Source organism: Gopherus evgoodei, chromosome 1 (genome assembly GCF_007399415.2).
Source record: "Gopherus evgoodei ecotype Sinaloan lineage chromosome 1, rGopEvg1_v1.p, whole genome shotgun sequence".
NCBI classification, from domain to species: Eukaryota; Metazoa; Chordata; order Testudines; family Testudinidae; genus Gopherus; species Gopherus evgoodei.
The window spans coordinates 98,347,711-98,374,492 of record NC_044322.1 but is presented as its reverse complement, the minus strand read 5'-3'; the positions used below and the strand labels follow the sequence as shown (position 1 = coordinate 98,374,492).

General features: G+C 42.9%; 1 protein-coding gene across 1 annotated transcript in view; it reads right to left on the bottom strand.

Moving 5' to 3' along the window:
- The window catches only part of TM9SF2 (transmembrane 9 superfamily member 2), a 76,320-nt gene extending 57,380 nt beyond the window's left edge, over positions 1-18,940 (bottom strand). Inside the window, exons 1-4 of the mRNA XM_030568018.1 lie at positions 18,686-18,940; positions 11,531-11,598; positions 10,396-10,489; positions 9,098-9,225 (exon numbers count right to left, since the gene is read on the bottom strand). Of these exons, the coding sequence (XP_030423878.1) occupies positions 9,098-9,225; positions 10,396-10,489; positions 11,531-11,598; positions 18,686-18,898 (503 nt within the window). The 5' untranslated portion in view covers positions 18,899-18,940. The remainder of the gene's footprint in view (positions 1-9,097; positions 9,226-10,395; positions 10,490-11,530; positions 11,599-18,685) is intronic.
- Between the last annotated feature and the right edge of the window lie 7,842 nt (positions 18,941-26,782).

Here is a 26,782-nt window from a genome sequence, read left to right as displayed (position 1 = left end):
ATAAAATCTGACAGAAAGATACAAAGAAGGCTTCTAAGGACAAAAGTAGCAGCAGCTTCACTTCTACTTGCCTGACCTCTTCAATCGTGCTTACTCGTTAACATGCACCAGGAAGGTAGTACACAAAAGAACTTTGCAGTGAAGCACTTATACACCTGATAACCCCTCCACACACAGAAGAGTGAGAAATTAAGTCACCTTACAACACATACACTCTTCTCCACGTCAGACACAAACCACAGTACATGATGCACAACCTTAACTCTGTTCCCCATGGATCTTCTCCCGCCCTCACTGTCTACAATAGGGCACATTTTAACTTCTGCTTTCCAAAGAAAGCTGAATTGAGTGTTTCAGATGAAATCTCACTTCGGCTTTTCTAGTAAAAAAAATTGCCACAAATGAGGAGGTCCTGTTAAGAGTTAAATGGGAAAAAGTATGGCAGCTCGGAGTAAGCAGTGTGTTTCCTCACTGAAGTGCATTCCTGATGGTACGAACTATTTTAACTAGTGAGTTTACATGGGGTAAAAAGTTGAGAGCTACTACAGTTAGGTGAAAAGCAGCTGCTTTCACACCTCCCTCCACAGCTCAGCTGCTGCTTCTCCAGCAGCTCTTCACAAGATTGTTTTATTGTTAAAAAGGCTAAAAAAAAAAAATCAAGGAGCACAGTAAGTTTCCAATTTAGGGTTAATAGATAAATCTTGAAAGCAGCCCAGCCCCCCGTGAGGAGCTGCAGGAAAAGATGACAAGACAGCAGGATATGGCATGGAAACAAAAAATGTCAACAACTAAAATATACATTTAAGAAAAAAATGGAAGTTGTCTACCACTATCCCTCTTTCCACTATGTAGTTTTTTTCCATAGTGGAAGGATACGTCCAAAAAGAAAATCATTTAAAAGAATTTTTAAAAATTCAATAGATGTAATTAGAACAGCTTTAAAACACTCCGGGATATGTTTTACTGGTCCATTAATATGTCTTAAGTGATTGAAGACACAAGGCTGCAGTCACTTTATTTGCATCATTGGACAAATAAAACTTCCTGTTGTGTTTTAATGCTACATATTGGTACAAAATGCACTGAGTTATTGAATCATCTTTACCATTAAGTGTCTTATTGTTAGTGGGTCAGCAATGCTAACAAACAGTGTCCCAGGATACCCAGTAGAACAAAAATTATGGAAGAAAGATTTCATGGACCAGTTCTCCAGGAAGCCCAGGAAAGGCAATACGATACTAAAGCGAATACCTATCTTCCATATATTTTCTCTGCATTACACTGACATTAAGGTGTTAGTGACATTAAACTGTTTTGGGTAGAAAAAAGAACTCAAGGTTTAATTCACCCATGGACTTGTATCAGGAGGTTCAATTTGCTGCTCCCAAGGCACCAAAAACAGGTTGCCCCAACCTAAGAAGGCAGGTAATAAGAGTATGAGAGGGGAAAAAAGGAAGGGTCACCAACACCTACTCATCCAAGAATTAAACCTAAGAGTCCTAGAGAAAAATTCCTGCATCACCTGCCCTCCCAAAACCACACTTGAATAAATCAATTTAATTCTCTTGCTGTGTCACTTAGCAGGTTCTTCTTTACTGCTACACAGTCCTCCATTCCTAAGAGCAGACCAAGCAGGTTCTTCTTCCCAGCCTGTTCTCTCTGATCTAGCCCCCAGCTCCATGTTATTGTTGACACAGAGCAGAAGCAAGAGAGGACTTTTACTAGCCAGCATTCCCCCTGCAAGACCATTAGTAGCTTGGAGAATAACCTCCAGCAGTAGGTAGGAAGTCAGGACTGGGTGGGTGGGAGGGAGAGATGGACAACAAGAACAAAACAAATTTTTCTCCTACTGGCCAGAAACTGATAGAACAAGGGTGGGATGGCCCACCAACGTTGTGGAGCAGGAAGCTGCTTTCCCCTCTTCTGCCCAATACTGGGAAGAGGAGTGCTTGTAGTGTGGTCCTATTTCTCTGCAAGTAAACCTTTAATGCCTACTTCAGCAGTGGTTTGGCATAGCCATGAACAGCAACAACCTGTACTTGGCAAGATTGTGGACAGTTTCCGCAGATTCCCACAGGGCTCTGAATAGCAGCTGTGAAACTGACCAGAGTCCCATTCATTTCACCATGTTGTTGCTGGGCAGTTATGAGTGACAGATGATTAAAAGCTGTCCATTTACAGACCTCAGAAGACAATACTGCATCTTTCTAAGCTTTGTTCACATTTGGCAGGTTAGGTTATCTTCACAACCCAGAATACTAGAAATCAGATTTTGCTTTAGTTTGTTCCTCCTCTCACATGACAGGGCTAGGATAAGTGAAAGACCAGTTTTTCCTGCAGATGATGTAGTCTAGCTTTCTTCTAGTAATAAAGATGAGGGACCAAACATTGATGTTTCAGAAGTAGCAATACCGAAACAAATTGATATTTAAAACAAAAAACCAAAAACCTCCACAAAAAAAAACAGTAGGCCCAGATGATATACCTCCAAGAGTTCAGAAGGAGCTTAAGTAGATAATTGATAAGGGAAACATAAGGGCACAAGGAGAAACCTATGATCAGCAAAGGTAATGACTCTAAGGAGGCTGTTTAGGTATATGAAAAATAAGACAACTCAACAGTGGTGCTGGTCCATTATTACATGGATATCAGAATTGTTGGTACTACAGGAAAGGCAAAAACATGTTCAGTAAATATTTCTGCTCTGTATTTGGAAAAGACAGACAATATAGTTATATCATATGATAATGATGATACCCTTTTTCATTCCAACAGTAGCTCAGGGGAGTGTTAAACAGCAGCTACTAAAAGTTAGACACTTAAATCACAAGGTCCAAATAATTAGCATTTAAGAGTTTTTAGGCTGAGGAGCTTGCTGGACTGTTAACACTGATTTTCAATAACTCTTGGAACATAGCAGAAGTTCCAGAACACAGCTAGTGTTGTGCCAATATTTTTAAAAGGTAAACATAGTGACATGGGGTAATTATAGTCCTGTTAGCCTGACATCAGTCCTGTGCGCTCACACACACACACACAAAAAAAAGGGCTGGCTGAAATGGGACTCTATTGATATTAATACAACTCCTATCATACTAATGTAATGTCTCTCTCTGATGAGATTACAGGTTTGTTTGATAAAGGTAACAGTGTTGATGCTAATCCAGTTTATTTCCTGTGCAGCTTCCACATCAATTGTATGCCCTGGTCATGTGCCTTGTTCATTGCCGATGCCACTGCCATTTGGAGCTGTACTAGCCATTTCTGAGGAGTCGGGAGTTGTGAGCAACTTGCATTACCATGAGAGATATCCAGGTGAATTCCCCTGAAATTCTAAGACAGTGACAGAGGGTTGAACTAGGCCCGCAGATTAATTCATAGCATGCAATAGACTAAACTGACAAATTAAAAAGAGCACAATATTATAAAGGAAAAAAATTACCGAACAGTGGAGCTGAATCTTGTTTGGGCTAAAAATAATTCTATCAAGTTATTTGTACCATCAAACATGCTGGTGATATCAGCACTACAGCTGAAGAATACAGTTCATTTACTCAAATATTTAATCTGAGGGGGGGGAAGCATTCCATTGCATTCAAACTTGAAAAATAGTTTGTTAAACAATCCTACTTCAGATTCCATGAACAATGAGTAGCTAATTATGCTAACAAACTCTGAAGTTGAAAAAAAAGGAAAGTCTGCAATTACAGTTAGCAGCTCTTCATTCTTATGGCTCAAATGACAACACTTGAAAATGTTTTAGCAACAAGTTTCAGAAAGTGCCAGAATGACAGCCATAGAACATGAACTCTCATTTAGACACACAAAATGCACTTTTTCAGGTTGCATCTTGTGATTGTGCCAGACCAACATAATTCAGACCTATAAAGTTTTGAAAGCAAGATCCAGACTGCAAATATTATACATCAAATTAATAATTTATTTTACACTCAGATTTAGAAGGCTCAAGTCACATTAAACCCTCTCTCAAATTTTACTTGGTACTCTTACTTTAAAAATGTAAAATTTCAGTCTTCATAACATTAATTTGTCTTTCACAGTTTACATATGCTTCGTAGTTCATTTGCACTAGCATGTGGCACCCCATCCTTGAGTTGGTCCGCCACGTTCTGACATTTTTTTTTTTCCAAATATTGCCTGAAAGCTAACTTCTGTAAGTCCTATTCCTTCCCTACAGAGGCCCTACCCACTTCCCATGAACACAGATGAAAGACTCTGGCTCACTTCACTATGAGTTGGATTCAGCCTTAAAAAAAAAAAAAAATACAATAATAAAGAAAGAAGAAACATGCTTACTATCACAGCTGTAACATTTACTCTTGACATTATCTGCCCTTTTGTTAATATGTCCATGTAAGTTGTAAGCTCCTCAAGACAAGGATCTGAGTCTGGGAGGCACTGCTGAACCCAGGTAAGCAGTATGTAATCATTAGCAAGGCTCAGATTTTGTGTCTGATATTTTTAGTAAAAAATCACAGACAGGTCAGACAAAATAGAAAAATGCACAGAAACCATGACCTGTCCGTGACTTTTACTAAAAATATTTGGGACAAAATGGGGAGCTGCAGATCCTCACACCACCTGAGGCGGGGCAGCTGTGCAGGGGTTCCCCCACCACCTGTGACAGCCCCCACAGGTTGGGGGTTCCCCAGCCGCCTCTGGTGGCCCCCACAGCTCCCACCCCTGCAGGGAACCCTGCACCTCCCCACCATTGAAATCATGGAGGTTGCTGGAATTAATGGATTCCATGACTTCCGAGACCTCTGCAACTAAACTGTAGCTTTAACTATTAGGTTCATGCACTTCTTTTATAGTGTACTTTTTCCTAAAGAAAAAAAAGGGTTTTAATAACAGCAATGCATAAGGTTTCATTATTATTACAGTTACACCAAGAGGCCTTTATTAGGATCATGGTTCTATCATTTTAGAGCCTGTGGAAATACACACAATGAGAAAAAAATAGATAAACAGAGGGAACTGAAGGGCAAAACAACATGTGATTGTCCTTCCCAGGACCGGCGCTAGGGGTTTGAGCGTCCTAGGCGCACAGCAATTTCACCGCCCCGAGCACTGGTCCCGCGGCTCCGGTGGAGCTGCCGCAGTGGTGCCTGAGGAGGGTCCGGTGCTCCGCGGCTCCAGTGGAGCTGCCGCAGTCATGCCTGTGGGCGGTCCACCGGAGCTGCGCGAGGAGCCAACCATCCGCAGGCACGACTGCAGCAGCTTCACTGGAGCCACGGACCAGCGGACCCTCTGCAGGCACCACTGCGGCAGCTCCACCGGAGCTGCCTGCCGCCCCCTCTGGCAAAACGGCACCCACCAATTATTCTGGCACCCTAGGCAATTGCCTAGGCTGCCTAAATGGTAGCGCCAGCCCTGGTCCTTCCTCCTCCAAGATATAGAATAAAGATAAATCTGTAGTTTTCATTGACTGTCATTTAACTTTTACTGGCTGTACATGTTTCCTGTCATTAAAGCAGTGGTTCTCAAACTTTTTTTGCGTGGACCACTTGAAAATTGTTAAGGATCTCAGCGAACCGCTTAATGATCTTTCCAAATGTAGTTTGTACCATTGGCTAATTATTGTAAAGCGCTTTGGATAAAAGTGCTATATAAAAAAGAGAAACATTTTTTGTTCTACAAATAAAAGCACAACACTCATATTTTAATACCAATAATCTTACCTTTCTAATGTGATGGCTGTGCCCTCTCTATCCTCACAGCATCCCCAAAGCTGGGGCTGGGAAAGAGGAAAGTGTCTCCCCAACCACAGCAGCCACAAAGCTGAGGCTAGGAAGGAGGGCTCTCTCCCCCCAGCAGCTGCAACCCTGGAGCTGGGGAAAGTCGCCTCTTTCTCTGGCCGCTGCAGCCCTGCATATCCCAAATTTCCTCCACCCCCTCTTCTCACCCCACTACCTCCTTCCACCTGCCCGGTATTACCCCCAAGGCCAACACCTCACCTTACATGTGCATCTTCTCCAGGGGTCAAGCACCTAATTAGTGGAGCTCCACTAATTAGGTGGGTAACCCTTCATTGTCTCATGCGCAGTCGCCCAGGCACTCACTTTAGAGGGAACTATCTGCGGACGACCTGAATATAGCTCCACGGACCACAGTTTGAGAACCTCTGCATTAAAAGGTTTACAAAATTACATTTTCCGCCTGTTCATCCCCTCAACAGAATCCATTCCTTCCAGAACACATGGATTCCAGCTCAAGTATTCCCAACCAGGACAAAAGGGGAGCCATAGGAAGAGTGTGGAGGCCCTTTAATCAAGGTTTTTCCCTCAAGAGTAAACATGACCTCTACATAGAGTAGCATACAGTGCTACAGGTTTAAAACAATACAGTGGAGTCGCATCATACACGCATTTAACTTACGTGAATTCAACTATACACGCTTGGCAAAAAAAAAAGAGAAAAATAATTGAAATACAGTAGTGTGGGCAATTCCACCCACCATTCCACTCAATGAGCGTATGCCCGGAGTGAGTGTGAGATGGAAGTTGTGAATCTGCTGTTCCCTCAGTTGGTCTCAGTTCCCGCCTGCCTCTCATGTGAGCATCTCGCTGCGCTGAGCATGAATCTAGTGTTTAAAGATATGTATTTTTCATACCACATGGCCCCTAAACGCAAGCCCACTACTTCATCTGGTGCTCAACCGAGGAAAAACTGGCTGTATTGGACTTATTGAGAGATGGCATGTCAGTCTCCAACGTGGCACATAAATATGGCCACAATGTGTGTCATCAAGATTAAAGAGAAAGAGAAATTCATCAAGCCGTGACATCAAGTGCTCCAATAACTGCTAAGGTGATGAGCCAGGTGCGTGCTAAGACTTTCATGAAGACTGAAAAGGCATTAAACTTATGGCTGGAAGACATGAACCATAAATGTGTGCCTATCGATGGCAACACGTTGCAGAGAAAAGGCTCTTAGTCTCTACGCGCTGTTCAAACCTCCTGCCAAAGACGGACAGCCTTCTAATGAGACGGAATTCAAAGACAGCCACGGTTGGCTTAACAGTTTTAGGAACCACTTCAACCTCAAAAATGTGCAGACTTCTGGTGAAGCTGTATCAAAAGCCTACTCCAAATAATTACAAAATCATAGAAGAAAAGGGCTATCTTCTGGAACAAGTTTTTAATGTTGATGAGACTGGGCAATTCTGGAAAAAATGCCCAAAAACGCACTTACACTTTGAAATCAGAAAGACACGCCCGTGGCTTCAAAGCAGCTAAAGACCATGTGACTGTTGTTTTGTGGCAATGCGACTGGGCATTTAATAATGCCGGGCTTGCTTTACAGGGCTGCAAATCCCCATGCCCTAAAAAACAAGAACAAAAATCTCTTGCCTGTGTTCTGGCAATCAAATAAAACAGCTTGGGTGACAGCAGCATTATTTCTGGATTGTTTCATTCATGAAATAAGTGTTTCATTCCAGAGGTCAAGCGTAACCTCGAAGAGAAAGGATTTGACTTTAAAGTGTTGCTGATCATAGATAATACTCCTGGCCACCCTGAGACACTCCAGTTTGCGCATAATGCTGAAGTCGTCTTTCTCCCCCCCAATACCACCGCCATCCTCCAACCTCTTGACCAAGGTTTGATTCTCTGTTTCAAGGCCACATACACGAGGCTTACGTTCTCACGGATACATAGTGCTATGGATGCGGATCCCAATCTTAATGTGATGGAGTGTTGAAAGTTCTTCAACATTGCCGATTGCATCACTTATATTAAACAGGTAATGGATGCAATCAAGCCTGAAATAGTCAATGCATGTTGGCGAAACCTATGGAAAGAATGTGTGAATGATTTTAAGGGTTTCCCAACCATTGACAAAGAAGTGAAATGCATTGTTCAGGTGGCCAGGCAAGTGGGTGATAATGGCTTAGTCAACATCCTTGAGGAAGAAACTGAAGAATTAATTAAGCGCCATAGAGAAAAACATTGACTAACGAAGAGTTAGAGGAATTGATAAAATAGTCTACAGAAGACAAGAAGAGCCAGCAAGCTGGAATCCTCATAAATTTGCTGAAGTGTTCCAAGCAGCAAAATACTTGAATGATTTAAATTCTGAATACAATCCCTCTATGGAATGAAGCCTCAATACTACGTGTGATTTTACTGATGATTTGAGATCATATCAAGAAGCAGCTCAAGAAACAAACAACTAGCAGCAGATGAGCCTATGCAATCAACTTCTGGAACTAAACCAGAGCCAACCACTTAGTCTATGACCTGCTCTCTGTCACCCAAGCTCTCCGTCACCTCCATCTCCTGGATCAACATCAAGCCCTGACAACACCTCCCAATAGTGTTATCAGGGGAAGAGGAAGACTAACCTTCGGAGTGTGTACATCACCCATCTCCATCAATCTCATCGTTCATCATACGGACACTGTACTAATCATCATCACCATCATTCATCATTGTCGCATAACCATTGTCATAGTCATCGTATCACCATCATCACCATCGTCATAGACTAGCAAGAATATCCAGGATGAATGGCGAGCGGTTAGGTTTTGTGTTTTCCTTTTTTATTCTTTTAGTCTGCCGTCTCTCTCATGTAATTAAATATACTGTAAAATTATATTTTGCATATGTACTCTATTATATGCTGCACATTACTGAATACATTATACATATTACTGTACAGAGTTGTATACAAAAACATATACAGTATACTGTACTTTATGGGCAATTTTGACTATACGCGATTTTTGCCTTACACCCTGACTGTAGAACCTAATCCCGCGTAAGATGTGACTCCCCTGTAATCATATCTAACAATCATGCTGCTTTAACATGAAGATTTCAAAGTACAGTGAGAACCATAAGCTTTACAGCTGAGCTATTCTATTTGAGAGGAATGTTTCAAAGAAGTAGAGTAAGCAGCATGTAGAAGTAACATGACATTAATTCCCCACTCCAACCCCGCATGAGAACAGACCAGAAGAATTCCGATTTCCACCAGTTAACATAAAGTGCTGAATTTGTACCATCATTTTACAATAGTCATTAATACAAATATTAAATTGGTTAATCTAGTATCTAAAATAAAATTAACTTACCAATGATGTTGATAGTTCAATAATATGCTTTTTTTCAAGAAGTCCAGTTTTTGCTTATGCTCTGGGTTTTTTGGGTCATATACTTTTGTGCAAACAGATTTACATTTCTCTTCCTTCTTAAATGTAAACTAAGAAAGAGAGACAGGATTTGACTTGAATAGTCTTTCAAAAGAATCTGTATCATTCTATACTAAAAGTATACTAAACAATATATATATCCCATAAAAACCTTAATGTATTATAATTATGTGGTTAACCCACCAGCAGACAACCCTAACATCCTGGTATTTTGTATGTCTATGTGTTCGTCACATACTATTTTAAAAATATAATATAATATAATCAGGGTTGTGTACACTCTACAGTAAGAATCCCTGGACTTCCTTGCAATAATATTTTCTATTCCTACCTTCCTTGCAGAGACACACACACACTCAATACATTGAAAAAAATACACTGATGTACGATTCGTTGACTGTTTTCATCAATGATTGTAGACTTTTTATTTAATGTTCCATGGATCTGAGCAGGGGCAATGTTGACCAGGTAGGTCAGAACCTACACTGATAGTTTATCCACTCTACAGCTGCAAGCAGGACTCCTGCTCTGGGTTCCTGACCCCCAAATGCCTAGCTCCATGGAGCAATGCCTCCTTTGAGGAAAGCTGGAGAGCAAGAGTCAGACGCAGGCAGGTCCCAGCAGGAAAAGGAGACCTTTCAATAAAATGACGAATTCTTTAAAAAAAGAAAAAAAAAAACAAAAAACACAAGCCTGGACTCGGGATATCTCAGATATTTGCCAAATTCTGCAGCTCAACAAAAGTGCATCCACAAGATCCTGCCAGAGACTAACAGAATCGTCACATCCCTCAGAGCTATTGATTCAGGCTCTCTGAAAATACAGGAAGACAACATCTCTTCAGTTTACACTTGATTCAAGTTTTCAAGATTCTCTCTACAACCATAAGGGCTAAAAAAATTCATTATACAGATTCAAGAGCACAAGGAATGAATACCACAGCTACGGCGTTGTGTCACACACAGATCCCCGCATATACAATTTTATCTACACCCTTAGACATGTTATACCTTCTTTCACATGATGCTATTTAAAAAATAAAAATAAAAAAAACAATAAAAAGAGAACCATCCAAAAAGCCGACTGATAGGCATGTATTTTAATTCTGTTATGTTCACACATTTCTACTGTATATCTTTAAATCAGGGACAATTGTTTGATTTATTGACTTTTGAATTTTCTGTTTTATCTTGCAGAAAACCCTTTAGCAGAGCACAAACCTTATATGGTGATGGTTCTATTCTCTCTCCAAACAATACTTGACCAAGATTTTCAGATGGACGTTTCTCATCTTTTGCTTCGCAAAAATTGAATCTAAATTAGAAAATATGCAAGCTTTAATCAAGGATTGACAAGTAAACATAGTACAAAAAAAAACCACAACACTAATCTTCCCAGCCAGCCAAATCTAAGGCAAACACCTGCAAATTTATTTTATTTAATATATATTTTATTTTATTTTGGGGTGGGGGGGGGCCTCAGAGTTCAGTGATTTCTTACCAAAATCTGAGTGACTCTAGGAGTAAAATCAACACTTGAGATTTTAAAAATGTCTCTTTCAAATATTTCAGAATTCAGTTTCAATTAAACAGATACTTTAATAATACATTTCCTGAAATGCACTGGAAGGTTAGTGTACACGTTAGGACTTTAGCCAGGAATTAATGAAATCTACACATTTAGAAATCTGTAACTGCTTTAAGAAAGGACAACACTGGAATGCTACTTGAAAATATATATGGAGGACTCTTTGGCACATGGTAACCAATTAAAATTGACGTTATTATGCTTTTATTGACCACTAGATTTAGCTGAGAAATTCCCAGAATTGTCATGGCTGAATCACAATGCATCATACTTGCATCCATTAAAATACAAAGATAACTAACACTTAACCCCTTCAATATAATCACTGCTGCATTCTTTGAAGTGATGGCATTAACACAGTTTGCACACATTTTCCATCCTGCACTAGTAAGATACATAGCAGGGAAGTGTTTAAAGTTAATACTTTGTTAAAATAATTGTGGCTAACCCCATCCCATATCATTTGTAACTACAATTTAAACTCATCTGGCTGCAGGCTAATCAAGACAGCAGCAGTGCTTTGACCTACAGAATGACTACTACCACTAGAAAGTAAAAATTCTTTTCTAACAAATGGTATTCACAAATATAGTTTAGGTTACAAAATAGTCAAATGGAACCTGTTCAACAGAATAAATGGTTTCTATGCACTGGAGAAATGCTAGAAATTACATCTCTATTCACAGTGTTTTCAGAAAACCATTCAGAGAGTGCCTTTTGCAAGAACTGGCAAATGAAGTTACACATAACAAAGTTCAATACACTTACGCAGTATATTCATAGGGAAGAACAGATTCCACAGAGTCAAGCCTGTTCACAAACAGCTCTATCACAGACTGAAAAAGTTAAGAGACAATTAGCAAAGTTACCCAGTGACATAACTTAGTGTATGACTCGGGGTTGAGTTTAATGGTCACTATCAAAGTTACACAAAGAGTTGCCTTGCACCTTGTATTTAATTACACCTGCCCAAAGTGGATGTAAAACACTCCAATATCACAGAAAGACAGCATTTCACATCCACTTTGCACAGCAGTGACTATACAAAGTTCAAGGGAGCAGAAAATCATGATCAAAAATGGTACCTCTGAATTAGAATGACAAGTACATGTTGATTTAACTGCTTAGTTAAACCAATCTCACTAACAAATTACTTTCAACATACAGGAAGAAGTAAAATTTGCGACCATAAAGACAACTTTTTGCTGACTAAACCCTTAAAAGAACATGCATGATTATAGACTGACCTAGAAGTACTACCTATAGCTAAGGCTGCCCAAAATTTGCCATTATAAGACCCTGTTTTCACATACTTATCAAACTTTGCCAAACTAAACCATTTGAGCTAAAATTTTCCATTCCAGGTGTCTACAAGAAGCAGAGATTGGGGCTTTGTTTTTCCTGTTTGTTTGTTTAAAGTTTCAACTTAACACCAGACATTTCCAAGAATGTGGCACAAAAAAAAGTGCATTGTTTTGCCCATGTTAAAGAAATTCTTACAAATGTTTCACTGAAAAGCTGCTTGCAGCAGGAACATCAAATTTGGTAGGAGGGTTGCACCTTTTGCTATTCCCATAAAAACTCCCCCAAGTTTGGCCAAGCTAGAAACCGCTGGGGCATGGCGAGTGAGAATCACAGATCACACACACATACACTCAGTAAAGATTTGTTAGAATGTGGCAGCTAAATTCTCTGAAGATTTCATTTGTATTTAGCATGCTCCATTCCCTCACAGCTCCTACACACTGAGCAGACTTCACATATGCCAAAGAAACTCTACCAAAGGGGTGGGCAAACTTTTTGGCCCGAGAGCCACATCTGGGTATAGAAATTGTATGGTGGGCCATGAATGCTCATGAAATTGGAGTTGGGGTGTGGGAGGAGGTGAGGGCCGTGGTTGGGGGTATGGACTCTGGGGTGGGGCCGAAATGCGGAGCTCAGGGTGCAGAAGGGGGCTCTGGCAGAGGAGGGTGGAGTGCGGGAGGGGGGTGAGGGCTCCAGCTGGCGGTGCAGGCTCTGGGGTTAAGGGATTTGGGGTGCAGAAGGGTGCTCCAGGCTGGGACCGAAGGCAGGAGGGGGATCAGGGCTTGGGGGAGGCTAAGGGCTGCAGGCAGTGATTACCTCAAGAGGCTCTTGGAAGCACCTGCATGTCCCCCTTTTGGGTCCTACATGGAGGCGCAGCAAGGCACCTCTGCTGCAAACTGCCCAATCCACAGGTACCACCCCTGCAGCTCCCATTGCCACAGTTCCTGGCCAATGGGAGATGCATGGGAGGTGCCTGGGGGAGGAGGCAGCAGTGTGCAGAGCCCCCTTGCTGCTCCTACATGTAGGAGCCGGAATGGGAACATGCCGCTGCTTCTGGGAGCCGCATGGAGCAGCCCCCAATCTGAGTGTCGGAGCGGGGCAAGCCCCAGACCCCACTCCCCAGCGAGAGCTCGAGGGCCGGATTAATATGGCTGGCAGGTCGGATTTGGCCCATGGGCCATAGTTTGCCCATCCCTGCTCTACCCTATGCTCTGAATGCTCTCCCAGCTGGCACCCAGGCATTGAAGATGAGGAGAAAGCAGCCACACTGGAATGCAAAGGGGTAAGCATTTAAGCCTGGGAAGAAAGATAGAGGGAGAGCATGGGCAGAAGCTGCGAGGGGAGACAGGAGTAGAAACAGAAAGGTGGGTGGCCACTAGAGAGCACTCCCCCCTACAGAATCTAGAATTGAACCCAGGAGACTTGAGTCTCAATATTTCTTTGCTGTCAGCAAATAGCTGTGAGGTTCACAGGCAAAGTGGGTCACATCTCTCTAGTGCTCATCCACATAGATGATAGCAGCCTACTAATGCTACCAGTTAGAGATCTATGCTGTGGATCTGAACACCTGAAACCTGCTGATGACCCAAGTGGCGTATTCACAGGACAGAATTTATTTTTTTCAGTTTTGTTTTTTTAAATTAGGAAATTCACATAAACAAGAAACTATAGATATGCCTACACTGTTCTACAGTTCACATTACAGGGGCACATACTGAAGTGCTGAGATGTAAATCCCCCATTTAAACTTCACCTCTTCAAATACAACTACATTAGTGTGAACAAGGGACCTCTATGTTTGCACTCGCAGCGTCCGCCCAGGAGAATTACAGCACAGCACTTAGCACGCTGCTATTCACACCCTGTAATCTGAACTGAGGGGCAATGTAGACAGACTATGTTGAAAGAATATTGAGGTTGCAAAATCAAGAACTCAAAACAGTTAGGAAGTGCCAAAAACGAAGGTTATCTGTGCATCCTTAACGCCACTTCCTTGTACGAATTATGATACAGTCTTATTACATAATCACAAAACCATCTAGCCTGTATCCCTGCCTCATTCAGCATACAGATTAGATGACACTCTGGGAATGAACAGTTGGATAGTCAATTAGGCTGTTTGTAGGATGTCAGCATCACTTGCTGCAGAAGTTGGAAGATGTGTAGTGAATGAGGCAGGGGAATACAGTAAGTGAAAGGATGGCCTCCTGGTTAAGGAAGAACTGGATTCTATTCCTGCAACAAGCAGAGGTCCTATGTGATGTTGAAGAACTCACAAACCAAAATGTTCACAGCTGGCCACTAATTCCGTGGTCTTCATTTTCTGCATACCCACCTTGAGATACCAAGCATTAGATATGCACAAGTGCTGAGCACTCATAACTGCAACTGAAATCGACTGGAGCTATGCCTTGAATACATACAGTGCTATAAAAATGCTAAGTACTCTGAAAGACCATGCCCTAGATATCTCATGCACCCAAAATTAGTAGACACTTTTGACAATGGGAATACTCCAATCAAATCTCACAGGAAGATAAATGTATTAATGTTTGCGAAGCACAGTGTGGTGAGAGCACCAGATATGAATTTCCTCTAGAATGTTTAATTTTGTATTCAGTGCAGCATTTGAATTAAACTAGGCCTAGAACCACGCATTGAATGAGGAAAGGAAAGAAATATTGAATAGCTATCCATTCACTAAATGAAGCAGGAGTCCTGTGAGGGGGAAAAAAAAAAAACACAGTAACAATTCTGTAACTGAAGACTGCATCATAAAGTAAACATACGTGGTGCAGAATTGAAGTTAGAGACAGCCTTAATTCTGGCACTTGCTAGTCGCTAACTTTGCAACCTTAACCTGTTTTCAGTGTAGTTTTTTTATAAATATGGAATGAAGGGAATCAACAAATGGAAAATGTGTGGTAAACAGATATAAAACTAAATGAAAGATAATGTTATAATTTTACTGTAGGGTATTAACAGATCTATAGTAAAAATATAACCAATTTCAAGTATAGTGTTGCAAATGCAGCACATCTGGAGAATTACTTCTGAGGGCATTCTGCAGCAAAAAAATGAAAACTTCTGCAAACAACATTTTAAAATTCTGCAAATTTTATTTGTCAATAAATAAATGCAGAGGCTGCAGCATGGCAGTGGTGAGCACAGGCCACTGGCTTCACTAAGGTGGAAGATCACCCTGCAGCCCCGTCACCCCCCGGACACGGACTCAGCTGTGAGGCTGCACCTGACCTTGACACAGCACAAGGCCTGGGCCTGCCCCAGAAACACTCTGTGGCCCTGCCCCTCTGCACCAGGCGTGGGGCAGGGAGATTCAACCATGTAGAATCCAACTGTGGAGAGGCTCAGTGTGCAATGTGGGATGAGAGGATTCTGTGTGAGACAATCTGGGTGCAGGCAGCTCAGTTGGGGATTTTGGCGTGGAGGGATCTGGACGCACAGAGGCTTGTTGTGGGGTTCCAGGTGCAGGGGCAATGGGATCTGCAGGGGCTTCCAGATGAAGGTGGTGGGAGCACAGCGGAGGGGTCTGGGTGTGGGGCTGAGGTCTGGATGAAGCCAGTTGGGGGTCAGTGGCATGGAGGACTAGGTGTATGGGCTCAGGATGCGGCAGGGGGTGGTGGTTTGAGTGTAGGGAGCTCAATGGATGGTGGTCTTGGTGCAGGGGAGGGGGTCCAGAGGCAGGGGTTGAGGTACAGGTAAGGGCATTCTGGATGTACTCAGTGAGGCTTGGCAGAGGTGTCTGGGTATGAGAGGTCCAGATGCCTTGGGATTGGGTGATGGGGAGCAGCTCCCCATACAGTGATCCCTCCCCCCACAACTGAGGAACAATGGGGGCAGGAAGTAGGGGAGGATGCTGAGCTTCCTGCAGCTGGGGAAGGTTTCTGAGGGTGGGTCTGACACAGCCTCAGCCACTCCTTGCAGGGAAAAAGAAAATCCCATTCTCTCCTACTTCCAGCCTGGACAGGACGAGTAGCTGATCCCAGCTCAGGGTCAGAGCCACTGGCTGGTGTGCCTCCAGCCCCGCGGTGATTTACCTCTCCGCCGGCTGCTCCCAGTGCCAGAAATTATGTACCTGCACTGCAAGGGAGTGGTACATGACTGCTCTTGCAGCTTCCCTTTGCTTCCCCGTCAGAAAGTCATTTTTCTGCGGGGAAGCAAAGAAATCTTTGGGGGCCATGAATTCTCTCCCCAAGTCCTTAGGGTGCATGTTGGTTATTTAGATCAACTATGCAATATTTCATCTTTTTGATAACCTACTTACCTATGTTTGGACTGGTAACATTTAATAGTGATTTTGACCCCAATCTTCTAAATCACTCTTTGTGGTCAGACCCCTGAATTGCATGGAGTCTTCTGGAAAGGGCTCCACATTACGACAAAGGGGTCTGCCTAGAGTTATTTAGAGGCTTGGGGTCTTAGATGGTAAACTCTTCATGGCACAGTCCTGCTTTACAACATATTTAGAGGACCTACCATATTTTGACAACAACAAATATGCTACAAAAGATACATACTGAAGTACCTGTTAGACCTTATGAACTGGTTCTTAATGGCTTGTATTTTACAGCATATCAACAATATAAAATTACTACACCTCAGTGATAATTATTCAGTCCATTTAAATTTAATTTTATATTCTATTTTGGTATGTCAAGGTTACTTCAGCTAGGATGTGTTTGCGCCCTGACCCACTGACTCTCAGCAGCTACTGGATCAAATAAATGAGCTTCTTTTACATCAAAAATGTACATCAGAATTGTAGTTATAAATTATTACCTTGCAGGCCATGGACTAGTGCTTTATACCATAAGAAAGCCAAGTCCCCAGCTAGTAAGAAACAGTAGTTTCCAACCCTCAAATTTTTTAAGATACAGGACTTAAAAACTATGTTAGGCCTATACTGGTTCCTCAGTATGCTTATTATAATCTCAAAATACAGACCAGTTTAATTTCAACTTGTGATATCAGCATAAACTTGTAATAAAGATAGATCTCCCCCCTACAGTTGAACATAGGGTTAAACAAAAATTTTACAAAAAGGAGATCACTGATAACAGATGTTAGTATGAAGTCAGAGCTGAAGAGACAAAGCAGGTATATGTATTTTAGAAAGTTCCAGTAAAAAAAAAAATCACTTTAATTTACTAACTTCTGTTAAGATTTAGTTTAGAAGGGAATGCATAAAAATAATAATACCGCATGCCATTAATTTTTGTTGCAAGTCTGTAGGACAGATGGAGAAAACAAATCAAGAAAAACAAAATGGTTAAAAACCAAAGAGTTCCATAATTCCCTTATAAATTAATAACTACCAGGCAGAACTGAAAATATATTCCTGAATAACGCACTAAAGTAGTAGTCTGTCTGTTCACTCTTATCATGATACCACCATTTCCATCACAGCCCCACTGTGGTGTTAATATTTGACAGTTAAAAATGTTTAAATACATATACACACACATTTTATATATATGAAATACATCAACCTTTATACAGCTAAAAGGGAAAAATAAGTTGTTCACATATTCCCCCATCAAAATCATCCTTCCCTGAACACATTGCAGCTATAAAATGGTTTCAGTTAAAAAATTAAATTCTGCAGCTCATTCAGTGTAATCAAAGTGATCAAGGTGGTGACAGGTACATCTTTTGCATTGCGTCACTGCATATGTATGCTTATTACTTCACAAATACTGCAAAGCCCAACCACTAATCCATGCCAGTAAAAATGCTGTCTCCCATTGCACTTGACTGTAAGCTTCTTAGGTAGGGTTGCTTGTTTTGGTTGAATGTATTCGTGCAAACTCCAGAGCAACCCTAAAGGCAATGTTGCAGAGCACCAAGCACAACGTTAGTGTCTAAGAAATAATAGTGAAGTGGAGACAGCACATTAAAGGGAGAAAAAACTTCTACATAAGACGGAGCACAGGTACTTTTGGGGGGAAATCTTGCACCCCAGCAGAGCTTTGACAGGAGTATCAGGGCACCCAGGATCAATCATCCAGAGAGCTCATACTACACAGCCAGTCCACTAGCACTGGAGCTGCAGTGAAATGAGGGGAGATCTCAAAGGCTGTCCTGTTTAATTTAACTGCAAGGTAATAATTAACACTTACCAAGAAGGGGCAATAACCAAGGAGTCCAGCTCTAAGTGAGATGCCACCTGCACTGCCACCCTCTATGTGGCTGACACAGAGGCACCCAGGGTCCTGGCATGAGCCCCCCAGCACATGCCCAGGCACCAGCTTGACACTTTATCAAGGTCCCCCTTAAGGAGGAGAAGTACCTGGCAAGGGGCCACCTCAGCCCTACCTAGGTTACCAATTTTGGTTGGCCGTATTCCTGGAGGTTTCATCACGCGACAATATTTAATTGACAACGGATCTCTACTCCTGGAGACTCCCGGACAATCCGGGAGGAGTGGCAACCCTAGCCCCACCCCAAACACGGATGGGGCCGGGCAGGTTTCCCGCAGGAACCTCGCCCCGCTAGGCAGGGGGCAAGGCCAGCGGAGCGACCCCGGCTGCCTAACGTGGGACGCAGACGAGGCCGGACCTGCCCTCGGGCAGAGGCGCGACGGAGGCCCGGACTCACCTTGCACTCGTCCGTCGCCTTCCCCTCCTCGCAGAAGTTGACGGGCGCCAGGCCCGGCAGGTAGAAGGCTCCGCCGCGGGGAGCGGAGGCCGCCAGCAGCGCCAGAGGCAGCAGCAGCAGCCGCCGCGGAAGGCCCATGGCCGCGGGGACACGCCGCGGCGACCGGGCGGGGAGGGGGCGCCTGACGGCCTGTACCGGGTCTCTCAACGGCATCGCTGCTCAGCTCCCTCGGCAGCCGCGACTTCCGGTTCTCTGGCTCAGACACGTCACCCTGCGCTGACCTCCCGGCACCTCCCTCAGCAAGGGTGGGGTGGGGGCCTGAGGGACCACTTCCGGGTCACATCCCCTCCTCGCCCAGTTTCTATAGAAACAGGATTGGCCCGCCCTCTGGGGAGAGCGAGCGCGGGTCACAGGCTGGAGGCAGCCGCTGGCGGTTACTCGGGGTCGGTTGTAACCCTGCCCGGTTTGTTAGTGATTCCGCCGCCGGGGCCTGCAGCTGTTTCCGTGTGAAGGGCTGGAGGAGGGAAATTAATTGTCTGTATGTGCCTGGCTCTACCTCAGGGCTCAGTCTGCAGCAAGGTAGAGTTAGGTTAGATATTGGGGAAAACTTCCCAACTGCAAGGGTAATGAAGCGCTGGAATAGACTCCCCAGGGAAGCTGTGCAATCCCCAGTCACTGGACATTTGTTAGATCAGGGGTAGGCAACCTATGGTACGTGTGCCAAAGGCAGCGCCCAAGCTGATTTTCAGTGGCACTCACGGCCCAGGTCCTGGCCACTGCTCCGGGAGCTCTGCATTTTAATTTAATTTTTAATGAAGCTTCTTAAACATTAAAAAAAAAAACTTAACATACAACAATAGTTTAGTTATCTATTATAGACTTATAGAAAGAGACCTTCTAAAAACGTTAAAATGTATTACTGGGCACGTGAAACCTTAAATTAGAGTGAATAAATGAAGACTCAGCACACCACTTCTGAAAGGTTGCTGACCCCTGGTCTCCGTCCTGCCTGTGGCAAATTAACAACAGGCAGTAACAGGGGTGACCAGATAGCAAGTGTGAACAGTCAGGACACTTTTCAGGGGGAGGGGTGCAGCTGCATAGATAAGCCCCTAATATTGGGATGTCATGAGACAGCATATCCCTAAAGCCAGTTTAACACAAATAAATTGCCCCAACCGGGCACTTCCACTGAGCCTATTTTAATTTTATTCTTCCAGGCAAGTTTGAGATTTTAAATCACAAAACCTGTTGTCTTTTGAAGAGTATTTTTGTCTGAGCTATTGAAATTTCTCATCTTCATTGGCAATAGTTAGATATTTTAATTAAGCTTCTTCAGCATGTGAGCAAGTAGTAAGTCCTGCTGTTTGGTTCTGCAGTGCTGGTCCTGATAAATATTTGACCAAATGATTAGCTTGGATCCCTCATAAAAATAGGTCATGGTCTTTTAGGCCCAGGATTTCTCATGCAAGAGAACAGGTCCAGTTAATTTCATGTATATATTTCCTGCTTTAAAACTGGGAATGTAGCTCAGAAAAATTTGTTTCACAAAAACAAACAGGGGAATAACGCACACAATTTTAACTATCATGGCTTTTGTCTAGCAATGAGGCAGTAAAGATCTGCATCACTTTTAAAATGTCTACCTATGGCATCCAACCTGGACTTCTAATTTGCTGCTCCTGGCAGTATTTTAACATATGAACTGAAAAATAAGAGAAGATTAGAGTTTATTAACTTTATAGTGAGGTAATACATCATAGGAACACAGCATCACAGTTACTGACCCTGTATTTCACACTTGTGATCCAGCTAGGCATACATTTAGGCTGCCAGCTCCTCAACCATCACCTTTCTGGGTTGAGACTTGTTTCTTTCTTCCTCTTACCCAGGGTTTTTCCAGGCTGCACAGTTCCCTCCCTACACTGTAGTTCTCCAGCAAGCCTAAACACACCCACAACTGTGCTTTGCTTTCTCCTCAGAGGCTATAAAACATTATTGTGCAGTTGTAAACTACCACACAGCCCTTTCTGAGCAAATACATTTATTCTTAAAGTGAAAGCATTACAGCAAAAAACATTAAAAATAAAAGAACCTACACATCCTAAAACTCTTACCTGAGATCACCCCAACTCCAGCCTTGAGCTCTAGCAGGTGTCAGTTCTGCTAAGCATTCCATAAGGATTGTCCCCTTAGACAGAGGGTCCTGTGCATTTGCTGGATTAGAAAGAAGACCCTGAGCCAGTTTAAACTCAGATTTTAGATTATAAAAAATAAAGTCTTTTCTTTGTCTGTTGGTCTCTGGGGAACCTAGTTTGAAGCAGAGTTTCTGAAGGTGTTACAGCCTGAATGAATTTGCCTAATCACCTCCATTTCTTAGTTCCAGGAGGAGCTGTGGTCACTCCCCCTGTGAGAATTACATGCAATCCCTGGCCTATAATCATACATAAATTTAAGTCAGATCTTCCAAAGATTTTGCAGGAAACTACCATAACATATTGTCATAGTGTTATGTGGTGTTCACCCTACACTAGCCCTAAGCTGATTAATGTGGACCAAAAGGGGCAACTAACTTTATATGCTGCACCTGGAGGGAAGCCAAGAATTCATGAGGCCCAATATTAGAAGAATCCCACGTGGCTAGAGGAGCTAGGATAGAATTGTGACACTGGCAGATTAGGTGCCAGCTCACTGAATACTGACAAATGTATAGCTGGAAACCAGTCTGGTTCACCTTTGTGTTAGTATTGTTAAAATAGGTATTGGATTTATAAAGATGTGTTTAGACTTTATGAAATGCTTATAAATTGCTGAGTGAATTAATCTCACTTAAATACTACTTCTTACCATGGGATATAGATATTATAAGTGTTTTCTCTGAAACTGTAAAGCTCTATAGCTAGGAAAGAAGCATTACCAAGAGTGAAATACTGGTTTTCCATGAGAGGTGTCATCTACCCAAGCAAAGAAGGCCCATAGACACCAGACAAGACATTGTGGAGTATCACAGGACAAAAGACTTAGTTGATTGCTTCCCCCACAGCCATGAAGGGGAGATGTACAGGTGGACTTGTCCCATCAGCTTGAACTCTGAGGAAAGGGAATAAAATTTCTTGGCAAGAAGGAACTGTATCTCTTTATGTTGCTTGGAGTCTGAGTTGTAATGATTTCTAAGCATAAGCAAGGGATCCCCAGATGCATAGCCTCTGTTAGCCCTAAAGGACCCACACAACTTGCATGTCACAGGAGCTACTGTCACCTTTTGTAGCCTCAGGCTGTAATTCATTTGTGCATGTATGTTTATCTGCTATAACCTAATAAATAGCTTATTTCTTAATGAACTATATAACTAATATATTATCCAATTGGCTACAAGCATTGTCCTTGGTATAAGATCTAAGGTGTAATTGACACACGGTAAATGACCGGTCCTTTGGGATTGGGAGTGACTTGAACATTGTGATCTTTGGGGTAAGGGACCATCTATCACAAAGGCAAGTTTACTCAAAGGGACTTTCTTTGACTTCATGTTTAGGCTGTTGTAGTGCATGAGAAATTCACACTTGATTACTGGTTGGTGAAATCTAAGTATAGATGCACAACCAATTTGAGGTGTGTCCTGCTTTTTTAACAGTCTGCCCTGAGGTTGGTTCTCATGCTCCTGAGCCACTCCAGATACGGATTATAAAGCTAGGAAGTGAGAGCGGTAGGAGGCAAAACTGGTCCAAGGTTGGCTGACAAGAATACTGACTGGCACTTGGGCTGTTTGGACTGAGGGGACTGGCTGAATTGACTGGACTGAGCTGGAAGCCATTGTGGTGGCTGGTCAGAGATGTTGGTGTTGAGGCTGGCAGGTGGAGCCTGGACATAGCTGTTGGCGGCTGGGCTGGCTGCAACTGGACCCCAGTAGAAACAAGACTGAATGCAAAATGCCAGTGGAGATACTGGGGGAAAGAGAAAGTTGCCTTGGACTATCAAGGAGAAGAAGCAGGGGCTGAGGAATGGTCTCAGATCAGGAAAAAGAAAAAAAAGACTTGATATGTGATGATTTGAAGAAGGAATACAAAGAAAATTTAAAAAAAACAATAAAAGTCAACATTTTATAAATTGTCAAATCAGTGACAGAAGATGTGAAAGTAGGAGATGTTAATGCCCTAAAAATGGCAGACTGGATTAAAGCAGGGTTGGTGACCTACAAAGAGTTAAAGAATGCAGGATGGAGATCTATTGATTGAATGTACACATAAGGAGCAAGTTGAAAAAAACATGCTAAAATTGTATCCTTCAGGAAAATGAAACTTGCTTGTCAACTGCCTAAATTCCAGACAGAAGCAAAAAGGGCTACGTAGGGAGTGCTACTAGAATTGTCTGAGGAGGAGATCAAAAAAGAATACAAGGGAAAATAAAGTATTGTTTGTTAAATATCTACTGAGTGGGCGAGAGGGAGAAAACCAGCCATCTATGGCTGTATGCATAATACTTAAAGGTGGGACACTACTGGATAGGGTCCAAATGAGGTACCAGTCTTTCTGGTAGAAACCACATATTCTCCTCCTGTGAAGTGCTATACTTGTCAAAGGTTTGGACATGCGGCAGTCATTTGTAAAGGAACAGTGAGGGGCAGTAAATGTGGAGGGGAAAAAAATTGAGAACTGTGTAGAGAAGGAACAGAACCTAAACACAGAAATTGCGAGGGAAAGCACATTGCAGTTTATAAAGAATGTGCAGTAGCAGAATAAGCTACAGAAATTAAATTTAAAAAATTAACATTATTCAAAAAGTATCATATGTGGAGGCTACCATAAGATATCCACTGCAGGAAAAAGAAAAATACTCAAGTAAAAGAAATGATGTTCAGGCCAGCAGAACACATTTGTGGTCAAGAAGGAGACTGAGAAGAACGGGGAAATGCTGTATTACTTGAAAAGAAACTCATAGTGTTCATTACAAAAGTAACTGAACCTTGCAGACAGGGAAAAAATGAAATGATTAAAATTGTAGCAAAAGCAGCAGAAATATATCTTAAGATAGATCACATTCATGCAATTTTAAATGAAAGCAATAGTACACCTTAAATAACATGGTCTTAATGATCTTTTACTAGAATGCACATAGTTTAATCATGCATGGACAGGAATTTAAGAAAGCCATCTTTGAAATGAGGAAAAAGCCAGATGTAATGTGTGCAAGAGCATGGCATAAGTGAACTGTTTTCAGTCTACCAGGATATAATTTACTCCAGAGGCACTGAGAATAGGTAGGGGTCTGTATGTTTATAAGAGAAGGATTTAAGTTCTGCACATCCCTGGAGGCGTCAATACAGTTCTGTATTGACTTCTGGAAAATGAAAACCATTTAAAAAGTCAACTTTTACACCAGAGTTGACAAACTACTGGAAAAACTGGGGGCTGCGAAGTATATATCCATCCTCGATTTGATGAAGGGATACTGGCAAATCCCCTGGGCACCTAATTTAAAGAAAAAACTACCTTCCCCACACTGTGGGGGTTATACCAGTTTGAAACCATGCCCTTTTCATAGACATCTCACTTGACAACCTTTGTACAAGATTTGCTGCAAATATATAACAGTGGTTGCAACAATGATCTATATAGTCATATTTTAATCAGATAATGTCACATCATCTAGGTAGGGCATGCTGGGTGATGGGGACAGTTACAACCTTTGGTGGACAAAGTCCATGCCCTAGTGGGCTGCTTCATCCCTTCCAGGACCACCCAGAGGATTCCGGGGGCCTGGGATCTTCGGCGGTAGGGGGTCCCCACTTCAGCAGTAGAGGGTCCTTCCGCTCCGGGAACCGACGCCAAAGTGTCTCGGAGACCCGCAGCAGGGGTCCCCCGCTGCTGAATTACTGCCGAAGCGGGACCCGCCGCCGAAGTGCAGCCAGGTCTTCGGTGATAATTTGGCGGCGGGGTCTTCGGGGCACTTCGGTGGCGGGTCCTGGAATGGAAGGGCCCTCCACTGCTGAATTACTGCCGAGACCCGACTGCACTTCAGCAGTGGGTCCCGCTTTGGCGGTAAGGACTCCCCACCGGCAAAGACCGGGAGCGGAAAAAGCTCCGGGAACCTGGGCCCCGCGAGAATTTTCTGGGGCCCCTGGAGTGAGTGAAGGATCTGGCTCCAGGGGCCCGAAAAAACTCTTGTGGGGGCCCCTGTGGGGCCTGGGGCAAATTGCCGACTTGCCCGCCCCTCTAGGCAGCCCTGATCCTTTCCACCAAGAGGCAAGTCTGGCAGTGTTGGGAATTAGTGGGGTACTATCAGCGATTCATCCCAAACTTTGTCACCATCGCTGCCCTTTTGACAGCCCCAAAAGAGTCTGGTGGACCAATAGCTGTGATGAGGCATTTAGGGCACTTCAAGACCAGTCGACCCAGGAACCAGCTGTATCCTAGCCAGACTTCTTGAAGTCCTTTATTCTCCAAACAGATGCCTCTGATGTCAGACTCAGGGCAGTGTTATCTCAGAAATTCAGAGGAGAAGAATATGGTGCTCCATCTTAGGAAGTTGTACCCACAGGAGGTAGCCTACTTGCTCATTGAGAAAGATAAAATGGGCTGTCGATAACCTACAATATTATTTGTGTGGGCAGCTCTTCCGCCTAATAACTGACCAGGCACCACTCTCCTGGCTGAACTCAATGAAGGACCATAGCCCACACATTATGCAGTGGTATCTCTCACTACAGTCATTAGCTTCCAGGTGATTGTGACGGATCCCTGGGGTACAGCATGAAACTGTGGGACTCCTGTGCCTCCTTAACACTCCTCCCTGAGCTGTGTCTTACAATGCCATGCTAGTGACAAGTAGTAAATCCCTCCAGGTGCTGTGGTCACTCTACCAACAACACCCAACTAAATTGCATGAGTCCACTCTAAGCCCCTCATGAACTATACAGAGGGAGACACCAGCAAATCCCCCCAGCCTTAAAACCCTAATGTACACCATCATACACTGCTAAAAATCTTCTCTTGAACAATGCAAGCTCATTAATTAATTTGCCACTTCAAAGGCTAGTGGACATGCACCAGCCTTTGTAATCTGAGTAGATTTCCCAAGTACTTTAGACAAACTCACTGCTAAGGATAAAACATTAAAATAAGTTTATTAACTACAGAAATATAGAGTTTAAGTGATTATAAGTGTAGGCATAAAGGACATGAGACCTACATGAGAAATAAAAAATAAAACTGAGGTCTAAATTGTAAAGTTTCAGTCCAAGCAAGATTTGACTCAAGCGGTTTCTCATCCCACTAGGCATTATAAAAGCAGCTCAGAATTCTTATACACAGGCTAAATTCTCTGCTCAGTCTGGGACCAATCTCCCCAGTTCAAAGTCTTTTTCTTCCCAACGCTCTTGTCATCTTCAGAGTAGATGTGGGAGGAGAGAGGCCCTGGGCTGATGTCAGACTCTAGTTTATACCCTCCTCCCCTGCCCAATCCATGTGCATGGAAAGTACTGTCTCAAACATCGAATTATGGGTCACTCGTTCTATGTGCCCTGCTGAGACACTGGGCCTCCATTGTCTAAGTGCTTTGAGAGGGGCCCACCAGGAGAATCGATTCTCCATAATGGGCCATCAACCCATGTCTAGCTAGTCCTAATGTAAATCTGTTTTGGGGGTGTTAGTTGCTCCTTTGGTGCCACCAAAAGGCCAGCTATGGGCATCTCCCAGATTCACATCGTATTTCAGTAACACACATAGCAAAACTTCATAACTTTACATACAATGGTAACATAATTCAACAGGCTAATAATGTTTAACAGATCGTGACTTCTCAAATGATACCTCATAAGGCATACCTCGTACAAAACATATCGTAATCATATCTGTCGTTCCAAGGTGCTACTTTGAGATACAGATTTCAGAGGGATAGCCTGTATCAGCAGAAACAATGAGGAGTCCTTATGGCACCTTAGAGACTAACACATTTATCTGGGCATAAGCTTTCATGGTCACAGCTACAGCCATATAGATTCCAGGTGGTGCATCTGCAGGTATGGAAAATAAGAACTTCTTTTCACAGGATGCTGGGGACACCAGCTAACCCCAGGACACCACAGCTCAGGGTTTGATG